The sequence below is a fragment of the Syngnathus floridae genome, chromosome 22 (genome assembly GCF_059516105.1).
Source record: "Syngnathus floridae isolate MCC-2025c chromosome 22, RoL_Sflo_1.0, whole genome shotgun sequence".
NCBI lineage: Eukaryota > Metazoa > Chordata > Actinopteri > Syngnathiformes > Syngnathidae > Syngnathus > Syngnathus floridae.
In genome coordinates, this window is record NC_142434.1 from 4,832,125 (window position 1) to 4,848,280 (window position 16,156).

General features: G+C 41.7%; 1 protein-coding gene across 3 annotated transcripts; it reads right to left on the reverse strand.

The window, feature by feature from the left end:
• Positions 1–139: 139 nt before the first annotated feature.
• lrrc17 (leucine rich repeat containing 17) lies at positions 140–15,600 on the reverse strand. Of its 3 annotated transcripts, none has more exons than XM_088366936.1 (5): positions 15,510–15,600; positions 6,431–6,756; positions 5,490–5,961; positions 2,128–2,283; positions 140–943 (listed from the first exon to the last, which is right to left on the reverse strand). In XM_088366936.1, the coding sequence occupies exons 2-5, from the start codon at positions 6,701–6,703 to the stop codon at positions 519–521; spliced, it is 1,326 nt and encodes a 441-aa protein (XP_088223062.1). In that variant the 5' UTR covers positions 6,704–6,756; positions 15,510–15,600; the 3' UTR covers positions 140–518. The 3 variants fall into 3 exon arrangements, with proteins under 3 accessions (XP_088223062.1, XP_088223064.1, XP_088223063.1); XM_088366938.1 differs by lacking the exon at positions 15,510–15,600 and adding an exon at positions 15,294–15,500; XM_088366937.1 differs by lacking the exon at positions 15,510–15,600 and adding an exon at positions 9,723–9,862.
• Positions 15,601–16,156: the final 556 nt, after the last annotated feature.

Genomic DNA, 16,156 nt, shown 5'->3' on the forward strand with positions numbered 1-16,156 from the left:
AGAGTCTAAGAACTTCACCACAATCTCATTGGCGTTGTAATTTGGTTAACCGCCTTTCCGCGAGGTGGCGCTATATGATCGTGTTGACAAAGTTTACCTTGGAAAAAAAAAAGAGCAGTTTTGTCTATTGACAAAAAAATCCCAGAAAAAAAGACATTTTTATTTTCAATGGTCATATCCAAAGTACCATTCATTCATTCACCAGCAGTACAAAAAGAAAAGTAATTTTGAAATGAAGCACCTTTAGTTCGTCGTTTTGAGCAGCTGGGGGCGGTGTTTGGAAATACAACCCGGTTGGGGAAAAAATTCCGCATAAACTAAAAATGACTAAGCACAGCAATATGACAACTAAGAATTCAGATGTCCCTTAAAAGACTTCGCCTACTTATTTACATGAATTGCAAAAACAAAAACATACCCTTGTCTCCTTTCCAAACATGAAATCACTGAGTCATAATTCTTCAGCCTGATCCCCGACTAAATCCTCCTGCACACAAACCATAAACCCAGAATCCGGATTAACTCAACCGGATGATCTCAAACTTTTTCACCCTCCGATCTTTCAGAGGCCTCAGCCGGAACCCTTCCTCGACCTCGCCCACCAACTCCTGCGCCTCATTCTCCGTCCCCCCTTGTCCCCCATTGACCCCCCCTGTCTGTACATCCTTGGGACACTCCCCGTTGTAGGTCTTGACGTAGTCGGCCACCCGCCAGCCCCGGAACTCCTCCGGCTCGGCGCAGATGAGTCCCGTGTGGGCGACGCCGGGGTGAAGCTTGAGCCAGTAGATCAAGTAGTGGATGTTGTAGTCGCAGATCCACGGGTTGTTGCCAAGAGACAGCTTACGCAAGAAGTAGAGGTCCTCCAGGACGCCATACTGGAAGTAGTGAAGGCTGTTGTTGGAAAGATCCAGCTCACGAAGGTAAAGCAGCCCTGCAAACGCACCTGGCAGGAGAATAAATGACTTGGTAAAACAGTTTGGCCCATACAGACTTCTTCCGCTAACAATCCTGGATGAATTTAGCTCCGCCCCCAAGCTTATCACTTTAACAACTTGATGTAAGGGTTTGCAGGTAGAAGCATGAAGTTGATACTTGATGCGCTTCTTTTTAGGGACTGTGCCAATTTTTTTCTGATTTTTTTTCTAATGGAGATGAAGTGGCGTTTACTGTACTTGTTTTTATCAAATAGAGCTTTGGCGCCATCCTGTGGTATCTTAGGAAAGTTTAAAAAGAGCAAAAAAATGGAAATTTTTTTGGCATCGTTATCAAATATCAAATAGAGGTTTGGCGCCGTCTTGTGGTATCTTAGGAAAGTTTAAAAAGAGCAAAAAAAAAATGGAAATAATTTTTTGGGCACCGTTATCAAATATCAAATAGAGCTTTGGTGCCAACTTGTGATATCTTAGGAAAGTTTAGAAAGAGTAAAAAATATGTAACACATTTTTTTTGCGCTGTTATTAAATATCAAATAGAGCTTTGGCGCCATCTTGTGGTATCTTAGGAAAGTTTAGAAAGAGTAAAAAATGTGTAATTTTTTTACGCTGTTATCAAATATCAAATAGAGCTTTGGCGCCATCTTGCGGTATCTTAGGTAAGTTTAGAAAGAGCAAAAAAAAAAGTACTTTTTTTTTAAACAGTTGGGCACCATGTCCCCTGCCGTCCCTCACAGGAAATGAACGCGAGTGTCTCGTACGCTGACGAGAAATAAGCGAGCTAATGGTATAAGACATTTCCGAGCGTTTCCTTTGCCCTCGAGCTTCGCTTTGATCGCAACGACGAAGGGGAGGCATGCAGGAAGAAGGGGGTAACCATAGTTTTAAAAACAATTGGACATATAAAGAAAGAATGGAAGAGGATGAGGGAGACATCCTATTTTATCTCTGGCTTGCTTGACCGTGACCTTCCAAAACTGTCTCGGGCATTTCCCTGAATACTTAAATAGAATCTCAAGACGTCGTTGGATTATTTAAAGGAAATATCTTGTTTCACCTCATGTCGACAGTATCTATGAACTTTCAAAATGACTCCTTAAAGGGGATATATGATATGACTTTTTAATTTTTTTTTTAATTCAAACAAATTTTCTCAAAGGATCCAATTATGCTTGAATGAAAATGTAACTCGTACCTGTGTCTATTTGATTCAGGCTGGTGCTGCTGAGGTTGAGCATCTTGAGGTCTTTGGAATGCAGGAACTGCTTGGGCCTGAGATGTTTGATGTTGTTGCCGGATAGATCCATTTTCACGATGTCGGAAGGCAGGTCGGTTGGGACGTTGCTCATACCTGTCAGGAAAAAAATGGAGTCGTCATCACATCACTTATCGCAGTAATTTGGCCGTAAATCGTGGATGATTTTTGTGTTTTGGTGTTATGGCGAGATCGACAGGTGATATTATTTTGACCAAAAAAATGCAGCAGAAATCCTCATGTACATATGTCAAAAATTCTCCGGACCTTACCACTAACAATCCAGGCTAAACTAAACCGTGCATACAAAATAATTTTAGCTGAGCTGTATTTGTCAACATACAGTGGTACATTCAATTTTAAAATTTCATTTCTTCAAAACGCTTGGAACTCAAAACAATTCAAATCCTTTCTATTTAAATCTAAAAAAATGCTATTAATCACTCTAGCCACCCAGAAAACCATCATAAGAAACACTTCTGATGTGCGACCACAAGGGGGCGTTATACAACACACACGACAGCAATATAAGGCTTTCCTCACAGAGGATAAAGAATATATGCAGTTGAAAATTGATAAATCGTCTATCTACATGTGTTGCGGCACCATTTTTGTTCAAATATCCTTCGCTAGTTTGTTGTTATGAACACTTGAGCGTGTTTCACATCGACTTCTTTGCATCTGTTTTGTTCATCTTGTCTTAGAAATTCGCAAGTTCCCACAGGTCACTTCGGAGTCAACGGGAGCCCCCAAAGCTCTGATTTGTCCAAGTCTAGCTATTTTCAAGATGTTGCGTAGGTTGTGAGCAACATTTTCCCTTTTTTTTTTTTATTTCTTTCAACAACAAACATAAGTGTCTGAATGCGTTTCCAAGGTGCACATTTGCACATTTGCCGTTCTGATTGGCTTTTAATGCACGAACCAGGTGAATCCCACACGCCGGCCATCATGGCGGGAATATTCTACCCCTGTTGTAATGTTTGTTGTCAAGACTTTTTTTTTTTTTCAAACGGAACCAGAAGTCTGGCCCGCTTTCAGTTGTCAGATCCAAAAAAATATTTTCATAAGCTGGCCTCTTCGGTGTTTTGCGGCATCAAATTAAACATGGCTGATTGTCTTAGTCGTAAACCAGTTGCAGGTGAGCGGATGTAATCATATTCGTATGCATTCTACGTTTCATCTTTGCCGTCGCGTCGTTTCCTGCACGGACGTTGTAATTTAGTCGCCGACGGTTTTTACAGTGCAGATGTTGCGGGTTTTATAGGCGCATTTAGCCGACCCAGATGTTCTAAGCTGTTATCATGTTTGCCGTAAAAGTTAAACGTGAATACGGAAAAACATCTCCAAGATTCGGAGAAGACTTTTAAGGTAACATTTTCATGCTCCTCCACGGACTTGCAATCGAAAAGGGAATCCCACTTTTTTCCTCCCCAAGTTTGTGTCTGTAGCTTTTTTGGAGTTTATTTGCAGAAGACAGCTGGAAAGTGTTTGGCACATCTCATTGCGAAATGACTCTGGGACTGGCTGTGTGTCATTCGGACCAAACACACAAATTCTCTCTATCCAAGAAGCTGTGGTCGAGGAAAGATATAATTTCCTACGTTGGATACTTTGAAAATAGATTGACGATAAAAGTTTTGCTTTTAAAATTGATCACGACGATATGTCAACTCGAAATTTCAAGTCAGCGAATTTATCTGTCTTTGAATTTTCTAGTTCAAGTCAGGATAGCAATTTTCACAGAGCCAAAATGTGAAACCCCAGCATTTGAAGGGAAGCCAAATAATCGTTGATTTATTTCAACTGGCTGACATTAATCCACGTAGCATGATTTCCATAAGTTATTATTGCACATGGTTTATATTGTTTAGACTACGCGATGTTTTTTTTTGGGCATGTTGGATTCAGGCCCAACTTTTGGGAAATTATAGTTTTTTCAGCCGAGGTATTTTGCTTTTAGCGTTAAAGTCAGCAGGAAACCCGAAGCGCCTGCAGTCAAACATTTGTTTCATAACTTTGGCACACGGTCCAGTACTGAACAGGACCTCCTGCAGGAAATGTCTCATTACCTGGCAGAAAGTGCCGACTCAGCAGAATCCTGTATTTTGATGTTTTGAGTCATAGCGTGAATTAAAAAGTTGCTTTTAAGCATTTGTTGTCTCTGCACTCATCTGTCTCAGTTCGGAGAATGACGTGGCGCCTGAAATTCGCTGTGGTTCACCTCAGAAAAGCAGCTCTCAGACCACAGGGGCGGCGCCATTTAGACACAAAGAAGGAAAATGTGGACGGAGAGAAATAAAAAAAAAAAAGTCTTCAGTTTAATTTCTCCAGTCTTGTTTCCAAATTGTTCCTGTCTAAATTTAATGTAGGCTTGGTTCTCATGCCTGCTATTTTCTTTGGACCAGTACTACTTATCACAAAAGCCAAATTTAACTTGAACGTGTCAATATTCCTCTAAGAGATTAACAGTCTTGTTGTTTAACCCGTTCACTACCATTGACGGATATGGACGTCAAGGTTTCATTTTTATAAATAGTTTATATTTGTTGTTTTGGATCAATTAGCTCCAATCATCTTGCGCGGATTGCTTCGGGTCGTACGAAAAAGTCAAGGTAAGCTAGTTAGCATGATCCAGTTTTACGAGAGCTTAACAGATGAAACCAATCCATATGTTTATTCTACTCAAGCACACTATTGCGCAACATTTTAAATAGCAAAACTCAGGTTGCATCGTAAACCGGATGAAGTGGAACGGCTGGGAATCAATGTCAGGAGTCAGATAGAGACCCCATTCAACAGTCCCAGTGTAGAACTACTCGGAAAATATGCTAAACGTTCTCCCTCGACCATTTGCCCGACACAGATGGGCTTTGTGGGATTCTGACTCAGTGAAAGATGATTCGAAAGATTTTTTTTTGTATCTGAATCAGGCTCAAAGACTGAAAGAATCTTTGTTGAGGTCGTGGGAGCTAACTGTGCATTGTTTGGAAGCTTGAAGATGAGATGAGAAAGCAATATTGAGGGATAATCGGGGTCGTTGAATCTAATTCAGGTGTGATCATCTTCTTTGGGGACAAACAAGATTGAAAATTGGAAACAGAACCAGATGACAACTGGACCTCCTTCGATCTTTGAGTCTCTTCAGTCTTTGGTCGCCCATTCCGATAGCCAAGCCACATTTAAATACAAAACTTGATGATGTCAGCTATTTTCTGTCCTCTGATTCGTTGATCATTGCCAATTGGCAGCTCGATTCGAATCACCACCGTGATTATTTTGGGTCGCTCTTTGACCATGCTCACCTTTATAGCTGCAGTCCAGCAGAGGTTTGGGAAACATGTAGGTATGGCACATGGATGTAGCCATTGGTTTTTTGATCGGTGGCTTTAGTTGAGTCTCATCCACCTGGTTGTCACCTGCACACAACGAGTCCACGTTCAGCTTCCTCAGCTTCTGGCCCCTCAGCGAAAGAGGTTCCGCGCACTTGGCGTAATTGCCCAGGTTGCGGTTACTAGGCACCTGCAGCGTCCTAAGTAGACTATCCAATGGGCAGTGACAGCTCCAGGGGTTGTCGTAGAGACGGAGGTAGGTAAGGCGGGGCATGGGGAGGAGGACCTCCTCGGAGGCTGTTTTCAAGCTGTTATGTTGCAGTAGCAGCGTCCTGAGTTTGGAAAGTCCATTAAACGCTCGGTCTTCCACCATGGAAATGTCATTTTGTTGAAGGTCCAGGCTCTTGAGTTGACTGAACTGGGAGAACATGTTGTCCCTCAGAACCTAAACAACGAGATGTGGGAGTTGTTGTCATTTAAAAAAGTACTGACAATCACTCCTGGGAATGATAACAATCCCAGAGTTTCATTAATGCAGAGTTAGAGGTTTGTTTTGTAATTAGCAAAAACGTAAACAAGTCTGGGTTTACTCTTCTGACATTTTAACAGCAACCGTTAAGCTAAAATAAATTGATAATATTCTCTAAACTGTCGAAACAGAAAAACGAGGTTGAATGAACCAGATTTCCGTTTGATCCCAGTGTCCCCCCCCACTGTGATGGTGCACAGATGTTCATGGCGTCAACAAACTGGCTGTAATTTATTTGGGTCATGGTGAGAGGTCAGATCCACCAACTGGATGGAAATGAATCCAGAGAGCTTAATTGGAGACATAAAAGACAGTCTGGACAAGCTGTGGCTTGGACTGCAGCAGGTGTTACGTGTCTTATATCCCGAGAGCTGCTTGTACTTGCCTGGATTTTATTCCTGGCCAGTAGCAGGTGGTGGATATCTTTGGGCCAGTCTTGCATCACGGTGGTCAACTGTCTATCTTGGCAATCCAGGTACTTCTCTCCCGCTTCTATGTACTCCTTGCATTCCTGAGTTTGGCGCCTCACGACGCCAGCCCTTCCTTTACCCCGAATCCACTCGTCGGTTCCTGTTTCCATGGCGCTGGACCTTGGGCCTCTGCGGGGCTCGGAGGACCGGAGGAGCAGCAAGAGGCACAGTACGGCCAGAAGATGCATAATGCCGAAGGACGGTAGTCAGGTCGAAAAAAGGCGTGATGGGTTTTTCACAGCTAGAAAAACAAACAGGAAGTGGATTTAGATTAGCATATATTCAATTCCAAAATTGGATTACGCATAAGTAAGAGTCGAAACCTCTTCCAATCATCACACAGACACAAGTCTCCCCAATGAGTCAGTTCCAACTGTACCAAACCGCAACCCTCCCCTTGATGGTCTCGGTGTGTCTTGCACATTGGAACAAGCCCGTCACCGCAGAATGATACTTTTGCGTGAATAATCAACCGGCAACGGACAGAAACAGCTGCGAACGTATATGCAGATTCATTTTCTTCATCCCGCCGAGTCCTCGTATCCAACCACGACAACCTTATCCTGCCTTAGAACTGACTGCACGTTGTCCAGGTTAAATTTACACCTTTTATCTGCACTAAACAATAATCCTACTAATCCCCCGATGTTTGTTAGTCACTCTCTCCATTTGTCACCCAGCGTATCATCTTTCCCAGCAGTTGAAACATTATCGCTCTTTAAAACTTCCGTTTATAGCCCGGTCAAGCTTTTTTTTTTCCAAGCCGTCGGAAGCGGCTCAGGTCATTTTGCCATTCACAGCTGTTAAGCAGCAACTCATCTGCGATGCAATACATTCCCCAGTAAATCCAATGTGGTTCGCCTCATACCCACAGCAGCCTGAATTAGTCATCGCAAGCTACCATTATTGTCCCAACCATGTCGCTTATAAAACTTCTGTGCGTCAATATTTTTGCACAGAGCTGTGGTCGGGTCCATTTCCAGGGATGTGGCTTAAAATCTCCAGACTTATTGTCTGCCAGTAAAAAAAAAAAAGACATTTTTACACGACACAAGGTGATTTTTGTCCAAAATCTGGCTTCTCTATGGGCACCACTCGCCAGTTATGTAACATGTTTACTATTCCATGCTAATCTTTTCTGCCAAGTACCAAACTGGATTCCCGCCAGGAGACTTAATCCTTCTTCTCCCTTTCTTTCCTAATTCCATATTAGGCTGTCAATACAACATGTCAGCATGTTTCAGGGTGTTTGTGTTAACTGCTTATATTAGGTGCGAATTAAACCGACATTTATTTTTAGGTTTTTTTTTGTGGCAATCATTTCCAGTCTGGGGGAAAAGCATGCCAGCTCGGGGAAGACAGCCAACATATACTCTTTAACGACGGGGAGGATGGTCATGATTGCTAAACCATTGTTTCTGAAAATGGAAGAATTCAATTGGTCATAAATTGTATTTATGGATTTTCCCAAAGCAATACAATTTACAGATGTGTCTTGAAAATAAAAGTTACAGAACAGATGTGTGGCCATTTATAGATGTGTAGCTTTGGACACTTGAATTCATATACAACTGGTTATTTAAGGAAAAGGGGTCCATAGACTTTGGCTAGGTCATTTGACGTCAACCGACCGAAGAACAGACCACCTACAGGAGGAAAAACTGGATCAGGGAAACACAGATGGATGGATCTTACATCTATCCTCAAGTCTGACTTCAACCAGTCCAGAGTCCTTCGACAGAACGTCTGCGAGGATCTTGGCATTCATATGACAGAACTAAAAATTGGCACCGACTGAAAAGCTTTTGAACGCATCGCCACTTCCGAAAAAAACTTCAAACATGGATCTCCGCAGGGAAACCCTTTTCTGACACAAGGGCCACTTTGTTGCACAAAGAAAGAAAGTAGAACCAGAAGGACAGAGAGAACAAGGACCCCATTTTTTTTCTCAAAGCAAAGGGACGGTATGCTTGGATTAATCACGACAAATAACCAAATGGGTTTTTGATCTCTGCCTGAAGCTCAAAATCCAATAAGAGGGAATTCAAGACCTTACAGTAGAGTCTGTATGCCGACTCGGCGAGCGTTAGAAAAGATCCCTAAGTGCTTAATTGAAGACAGATTTGTTTGTTTCTACAAGGCGCGACAGAAAACCTGTTTTTGAAATTGAGTTTCTGAAACTTCCAATTTTTTTCTTCCGACTCCCCAAGAGAACAAACTGTTCCATGTTTTTCCTTTGTGTTGGGATTTTCAATGTATAGTACATTGCTGGTTTCAGCGTCACCCCCTCAACACCTCCCACAAAACCCCCTCCCGCGTCTTGGCCCTGACGCAGATCCACTAAAAACCCTTCTGACATCTGGATTTTGTCTTTGGTGGGAAATCGGTACGGTCGGCGTTCATTCAAGTCGTTCATCAATGACTCAGCTCGTCGTCATGGGTACTCGGAAAGTGATGAAAAGCCGACACCTGGCCCGACCTTGATACTCTTCATAGTCTGCGTTTTAAGAAAACCTTAGACTGTCTCCATTGGGGTCCTCTGTAATGTAGCTGTGAGAAACTTGGAAGTCTATGAGCCTAACTAATCAGCACATGCAAGTTAAGCCTTTTCCCTCCCCTTCCCTTCTCTAAAATTCCAAGCTGAAACCACATGTGGCTGGAATTTTACTCACACGGGGGGCATGTCTCCTCTTGCCCCCCCTCCGTCTGTCGATTTGCATTAAGCTGCATGTCAAGAACAGCTGAGCCCAAATTCCTCTTTAAAATGTATATACAAGATTCAGTCATTAAACGGCCATAATTACCCAGACTACTTTAAAAACATTAACCCCGCCTGCTCAGGAATAAGCCATCCTTATCTGGACCGGTGGCTCGTCACAAGGGACAGACTAGTAAATCATGGAAGTTCCTTGGGGCCACCATGAAATGTTTTCTTCTTCCCCCCACAGAAGAGATCTTGGCCTTGTCGGAAGAGGACATGCATCAGCAAAACTGTATTTTTGGCAAATCGGGTCAGTCATCAAAAAGGACTGTTCACATTTGAATCCATTGTCTTATAGAATTTTATGCAAAAAGTATGAATGAGTGTTGTAGCCAGCCCCACACACACACACACTCGAGTCAATTCTTGAGGGATTGTAATCACAAACATGTGGCAGGATGTATATCAGACGGAAACGGAATGCAACGGTGTCATGACAATCCTACCTGACCAGGGAGCGAATCTGGCTGGGGTCGCTCAATTAGGACCTGCAGATCACCGGTGTGTCCCGCGTCCCCGGCTCCTAATCCTGACATGAGCGCGGCGTCCAAGCCAAGAACGTCTGCCTCTCAACTTAAAGCAGGGAGTGAAGAACAACTGGCTGCTCCTCCACTCTCTCTCTCTCTCTCGCTCTCTCTCTCTCTCGGGAGGGAAGATGCAAGCTAATTGTGGGGACCGTGTGTTTGGTTTAATGTTACATGTCACACTCGCAGAAAAGGGTCTGCACTGGTTTCAACAGTTTTGTTGTTGAATTTACTCGATACATTTTAAGTAGTCTATTTAAAAAAGGACCTGGATCCAAATGATTTTATTTCTAACCCTAACCCTAACCTTAACCCTAACCCAAACACCCGTCCTTTGTGGATTTAAATCTGTGATGTAATCCAAGTCGACAACAATGTAAATATTTTTTTGCGTTCCAGATCGGCGGAGAGGAAGAGCGTATTGCTCTCCATCAAATCAAACTCACTTGTCGGGTGATACAAAGCAGCTCCCACGTGGTTTAATCGGGCGGGCTATTTGATAATAATGGACCTGTGTCACTTGTTATTCTTCTTCTCTCCAGTGGATCAACAGTGGGTGAAACGGCACCATATTAGGATGGCTATTATGCTCGCTCTGAAATGGATTGTTTATTGCCAAACTCTTCCATTGGCTCCAGGGCACTTAGAACGGCACAGGTTGAAGTAAATAGGAGCATTGGGGAGGACCTACGCTACCAACCGTTAAAGTGTGTGTGGAAATTTGGAGCAGTGGCGGGATAAACAGTAGCTTGTGCGTGGTCGCATCACATGACGCAATAGAATAATTAAAGGCTAAATTTTATTGAGCAAAGATGGATTTTACTTTCATTCGCTGCCAGTCGAGTTAAAATAGAACTTTGACGTCTATAGGCGTCAATGGTAGTGAATTAGTTAAAAAAATAAATCCTCCAAAAAAGATTAGCAAACAAAAGTGGATCAAAGAGGCAACAAAAAGTGAACTTTGTAGCCCCGAAATTTGTGGAATTTATCAAAATATTATAGAAAGCTACAAAAGGGAGGTAATGGACTAGAAAGATGGATTTTACTTTCATTCACTGCCAGTTGAGTTAAAATAGAACGTTGACGTCTATAGGCGTCAATGGTAGTGAATGAGTTAAAAAAAAAAATCCTCAAAAAAGTCATTTCTTACAAGATTAGCAAACAAAAGTGGATCAAAGAAGCAACATGAACTTTGTAGCCCTGATATTTGTGGAATGTATTAAAATATTATAGAAAGCTGCAAAAGGGAGGTAATGGACTTATCCAACAAAATGTCGCAATGATTCATTGCAATCATGCTATTTGTAGCAAGTTTGGCAGCGATGTAAACACAAAACACACCCGGCCTCTAATTAGCTTCAAGCTTCCTTGCCTCCTTACTCATCTGTATGTTGTCATTGATGTTAGCAATACTTTCCTTTATCTCGTATAGAAGCAAAAAAGAGAAGTCCTAATTAAATAAAAACACATTTAATCATTTTCACAAGATGTCATGCTGCTGCCTTTTCCTTTCCGGGATCTTTTTTGTCTGTCTTTTGTTGTCTCTCAGTTCTTTTGTTCCTCTACTGTACCTGGCCGCCGTCCATCCCATAATGGAAAAAAACACATCCGTGCAGATGCTACAATTTAGGTCGACTAAACGATTCCATATCGGTATTCTACGACTTCCCTTTTTTTATATCGTCCTATCCGCCCGTAAAAAGACAAGTCAGCATGAATCACCATTGAGATCAAGGATGGTGTGTTTTCGTAGACGTTTCAATCTTCCTCACATAGATTATCATGGTGTTGTGATTCAAAATTGTCTGGAATGCATCTAAGGACAGCCAACGGAAAGATGAGCGAAGTTTTTAAAATATGTCGACAACACCTCTCAAGTTATCCTTGAATTATCATCAGTTAATTACATCACTTTGGGTGTTAGCGTCTTGCTAACCTTGCTAGCATGCCAAATGGCCTGACGCAAATAACCTCCTGCTTTGCAGATTTTGGATGAGCACGGAGGGAGGGCAGCTCGGGGTCACCAAGACCGGATATTTCCGCCTTCCCAAACAAACTCTGGTGTCTATTTTATATGATTGAGATGTTTTCGATCTTTTTTCACCCCCCAGGCGAAAATAACTGTGTTTAAAAACGGTTTCATTTTCAAACACAGACAGGATTAAGTCATTTTAAAATCTTAAATTACGGCTTTTTCTTCCCACGACGTCTTTTGTCAGGTCGTGACAGACCGTAAGAATCGATTTAGCAATACCATGTCGCCATACTATCGGATCATATTCCCGCATGCTCTAGCGTGATGATGACATTCCTTCTTGGTGGTAACTAGTTCACAGAATTCTGCCGGGGGGGGGGATTAGGGTTAGGGGGGAGGCAAATTTTTCAAACTATGTTGTTGGGTAGCGCATATAGACTGGACACAAAAACACTCCCAGCTGGACGAGTAATTATTTACATATGTATCTGTCTTTTATCAAAGTTACAAAAGAATCTGCGGTTTTTTTCCAGACAATGTTTTCGCATAGCAGCATTGAACAACTTGGATGGGATTCAAGTTATTTATTAGATTGTGTTTGATATATGGGTATGAATTGATTGACAATTAATCGTGTCTGTGATCGAGTCAAATCGGTTACTCGGTATGCATTTCTGCAAGACATTACCTAATACTGCTGACTATGAGGGGGTCATAGGTCATTCAAGATAATACCCCCCCGAAGCTACATAGCGTCATTGACCGATCACTCATCCTTTGCTCCTTCAAAATTAAAAACATATGTTCGGGCTTGTCGGCATACTCATTAGCTGTCTGTTTTTTGGAACCGCTAAGTTACCCGCCGCTTCCATCCGTGTGGTCAAGTTGCGGTTGTGCCCGTGTTCTACAGTACCGTCATTACTTCGACACGCTGTACGGGGAAAGTGCTTATTAGATGGTCATAAAAAAAAAAAAAAGTTATATGGTTTATGGTTCAGTAAGGTAGCGGTTATGCTAGCAGCTAGCGAATACGGATTTGGTAAGCTTAGGTGAACGTTACAGAATTCTAGCTCCGCCCCTTTCGGTACCGTTCAATACCAATTTGTTGTTTTTGGTGCACGGGGAAAGTGCTTATGAGATGGTCATAAAAAAAAAAAAAAAGTGAAGTTATATGGTTCAGTATGGTTGCGGTTATGCTAGCAGCTAGCGAATACGGATTTGGTAAGCTTAGGCGGACATAACAGAATTCTAGCTCCGCCCCTTTTGGTACCGTTCAATACCAATTTGTTGTTTTTGGTGCACAAATAGGAGTCAATATTTTTTTTATGCCGTTACGGTTCACTTTTTCGACTTTAATTTGCTATTATAGACATCCATCACCCTCTCTGTCATTATGCCGTTGGATCCGAAGACTGCTCCTTCCATATACTCCTCAGAAAGGTTTCCAGCGTTTTTTTTTTTTTTTTTATTCTCACCACAGACTGAAAAATGAAAAATGGGAATATCATGCAAGGAAATGGAAAACTGTGTTCTTCGAGATGCCACCGCCATCACGGAAAATTACATGTCTGTCTCTCTCGCTGTGGTTTGAGTGAAATAGAAAATGAAAGGAAAGAAACCAGTTTGGTGGACACAGGTTTTTTGGATTGGGATATATTTTGGCAGTTGATTTGATTTTTCAAATATGTTGATGTTTTTTAATGATCATAACCCCAAATGGGTGGATGAATTTGGCAGTGGTTGGGATATAAAGGGAGCACTGGAGCACTCCATAATAAACATACCTATACACACACGAAGCAAAAATCTATGAAAATGAAAGTGAACAGCTGAAATTAATTGCTCCCATCCAGCTCGCTATTTTTTTCTTTTTTCTTTACTGTAGCTTCAGTGAAAACGAGAAAGTGCTGCTATTCTCCCTTGACAGTTGTTTGGTGTCCTCCGATGGATACCCGCCGAAAAGGTCACGTCTGGATTCAATTTACTTGCCACAAATTCCGCCACTTGCCCACTTATTTGAACCTTCAGCAAAACGTTTTTGTTTTTTTAAAAACTTAAATGCATCGCTTTGTAGCGAGTATTTACTTAGCTGCTTTTTTAGCAGTGAAGGTTTACAAGTTCAGGATCTGTCTAACAAAGATGGTGAGTCAGCGGGTGCCAGTAAGCTGGGGGGGGGGGGGGGGGGCATTTACCGTGAGGGTCATTAAGTGATCCTAAGTGTGTAGTCTTTGGTACAGACATTTAAAACTAAGCCTGTTTTGTTTCCAGGTGTTGCCACTGTTGCAACACCCCCCTCAAAAAAAAAACAGTCCAAAACAAACTCTGACGTGATTTAATTTAGTTGTGTTATTGCAGTTTTAAATCTAAGCGTAATGAAACAATGACAGCTGTTGGCCAACCCTTTTGACCAATGTCTTTTTTTTTTTATATAACTTTTCTCGTTGCCGAACAACAAAATAGGTCAGAGGAGGATTGCACGTCGTCATGGCAACGCTAAAAACATGAAGTCAATTTTATTTGCATCACGCCGGTTCAGGACAGAAGTTATTTCGAGGCGCTTAACACATTTAGCGGGGCAAGAACCAACCACCCAGATGGAAAGATGGACAGAGACAGACAGAATTAAATTATTTGAACGAATTAATGGTGTTCCAATTCATTTCAATGGGAAAGGATGATTTGAGGTGTTTTTTTTTAATTTATTTAAGGGCGTGGTCATTAAATAAATGAAACCCTTACCTCAAGATTTATTTGTTTATCAGCGAGCGACAGGAAATTCCGATTTTTAAGTTGCGAAACCGTTACGTAAATTTACGGCTTCAACCGCAATCCATTGTATTCTCCGAATTTTAGTCATGATCAAAACACTTTGATGACTAAAAGACTTTTTAACAGCACATCTTTTTGGCAACAGAGCTGTATCGAAATTTCTCAACCCTCAATAGGTAATGAAGTGTGTACTCTTCATTTCAACCCCTTTTTAGCTTTTACTCTTCCTTGTGAATAAAGTCGGATGTGTCAAGGACAGAGCAATTACTTTTTAAAAGTGTGCAAATGATTCTGTTGAAAGCCACCATAAAAGCTGCTGTCTGGCTTTTTTAAAGGCACTTCAAACATCTGTTTATGAAGTGTCTCCAGACACTCAAGGACAAAATGAGAGAAAGTGTTCACAGTATATGTAGTATGGAAAAACACCAATAAATATGATTAAAAATAGCAGAACATGCATAAAAACAGGGAATCTTAGTTGTAATTGTTGTGACCCCGCCCCTAGTGCTCATAAAAACCATGTCAAAACACTTCTGGCCAATTTCTGACACACACACTACATCATCGGTATCAATGCCACTGTCACACTGATGGCGTTTTCACATTTTTCGAAGGTGCTGGAAACCGCTGACGCTGCACTATTAGCCTCCAATTCAAACATCGACTTTTTTGCAGCTGTGTTAGGAAGAAGCCATGCAAAATCCCTATAGAGGGAAAATAAAAGCTGCCAACATTACTACTGAACATACTCAGTAATCCCACTCTTCAGTCATGCTTAGCAAAAGCTCCTCTTGCGTCATTTTCATCTGTTGTCCATTATGGAGCATCAGTGATAAACTGGTGTTGGAAAAAAATCTGGTGACTTTTATCCGGGTTTTGTGAGTGGAGCAGGGCGGCCAAATGAAGTTTGGATTGGTTTATTGAAGGGAGGTGGATGAGTAAAGACACAAGAGGGACAGACTCACGGACAGCAGACAGGAAACAGAAGTCCACCCGGAACAGATTCGGACCGGGGGGGATATGGACGAGCAGGAAGACTAGACGACGAGAGCAACAGTATACACTAACAGGAAGAAACACACGGGCAGGGTTTAAATACATGAGGGAGCAGGTGACAGTCATTACGGTAATGAAGGGGCGTGGCTAAGGGAAATTGCCGGCCGAGCGTCCTCTGGCACGGATGATGGGGAAGTGTGTTTATAATAATAAAATGGGTTTATGTAACAAAACATGGGGGAGGGTAAATAAAAAATATATGATGAACCCCAGAACTCGACTTGTCTGTATTGTTGGGCAGAATTGTTGATGAATTTAAATATCTGTCGATTTAATGAGTGTCGGTACAAATAAATATAAAGTTGCGTTGTAAAATGTCCTCATTAGTGTCATAGGCAAGTTGATGCCGATTCCTTATGATTTACTGTGTAGCTCATATTTAAAAATATGAAACATATAAAAGTACATACAAGGAAAAAATGTTTTTTTAGTCATAAACGGGGATAAATAGTCATTTAAAACGGCTGCTTAGTTTTCCAAACAATGTTACGCTCAATTGTAATAAATTACTATATTCTGGCCCCTGCTGGACAATTCAGGAAACAAATGTATTTAT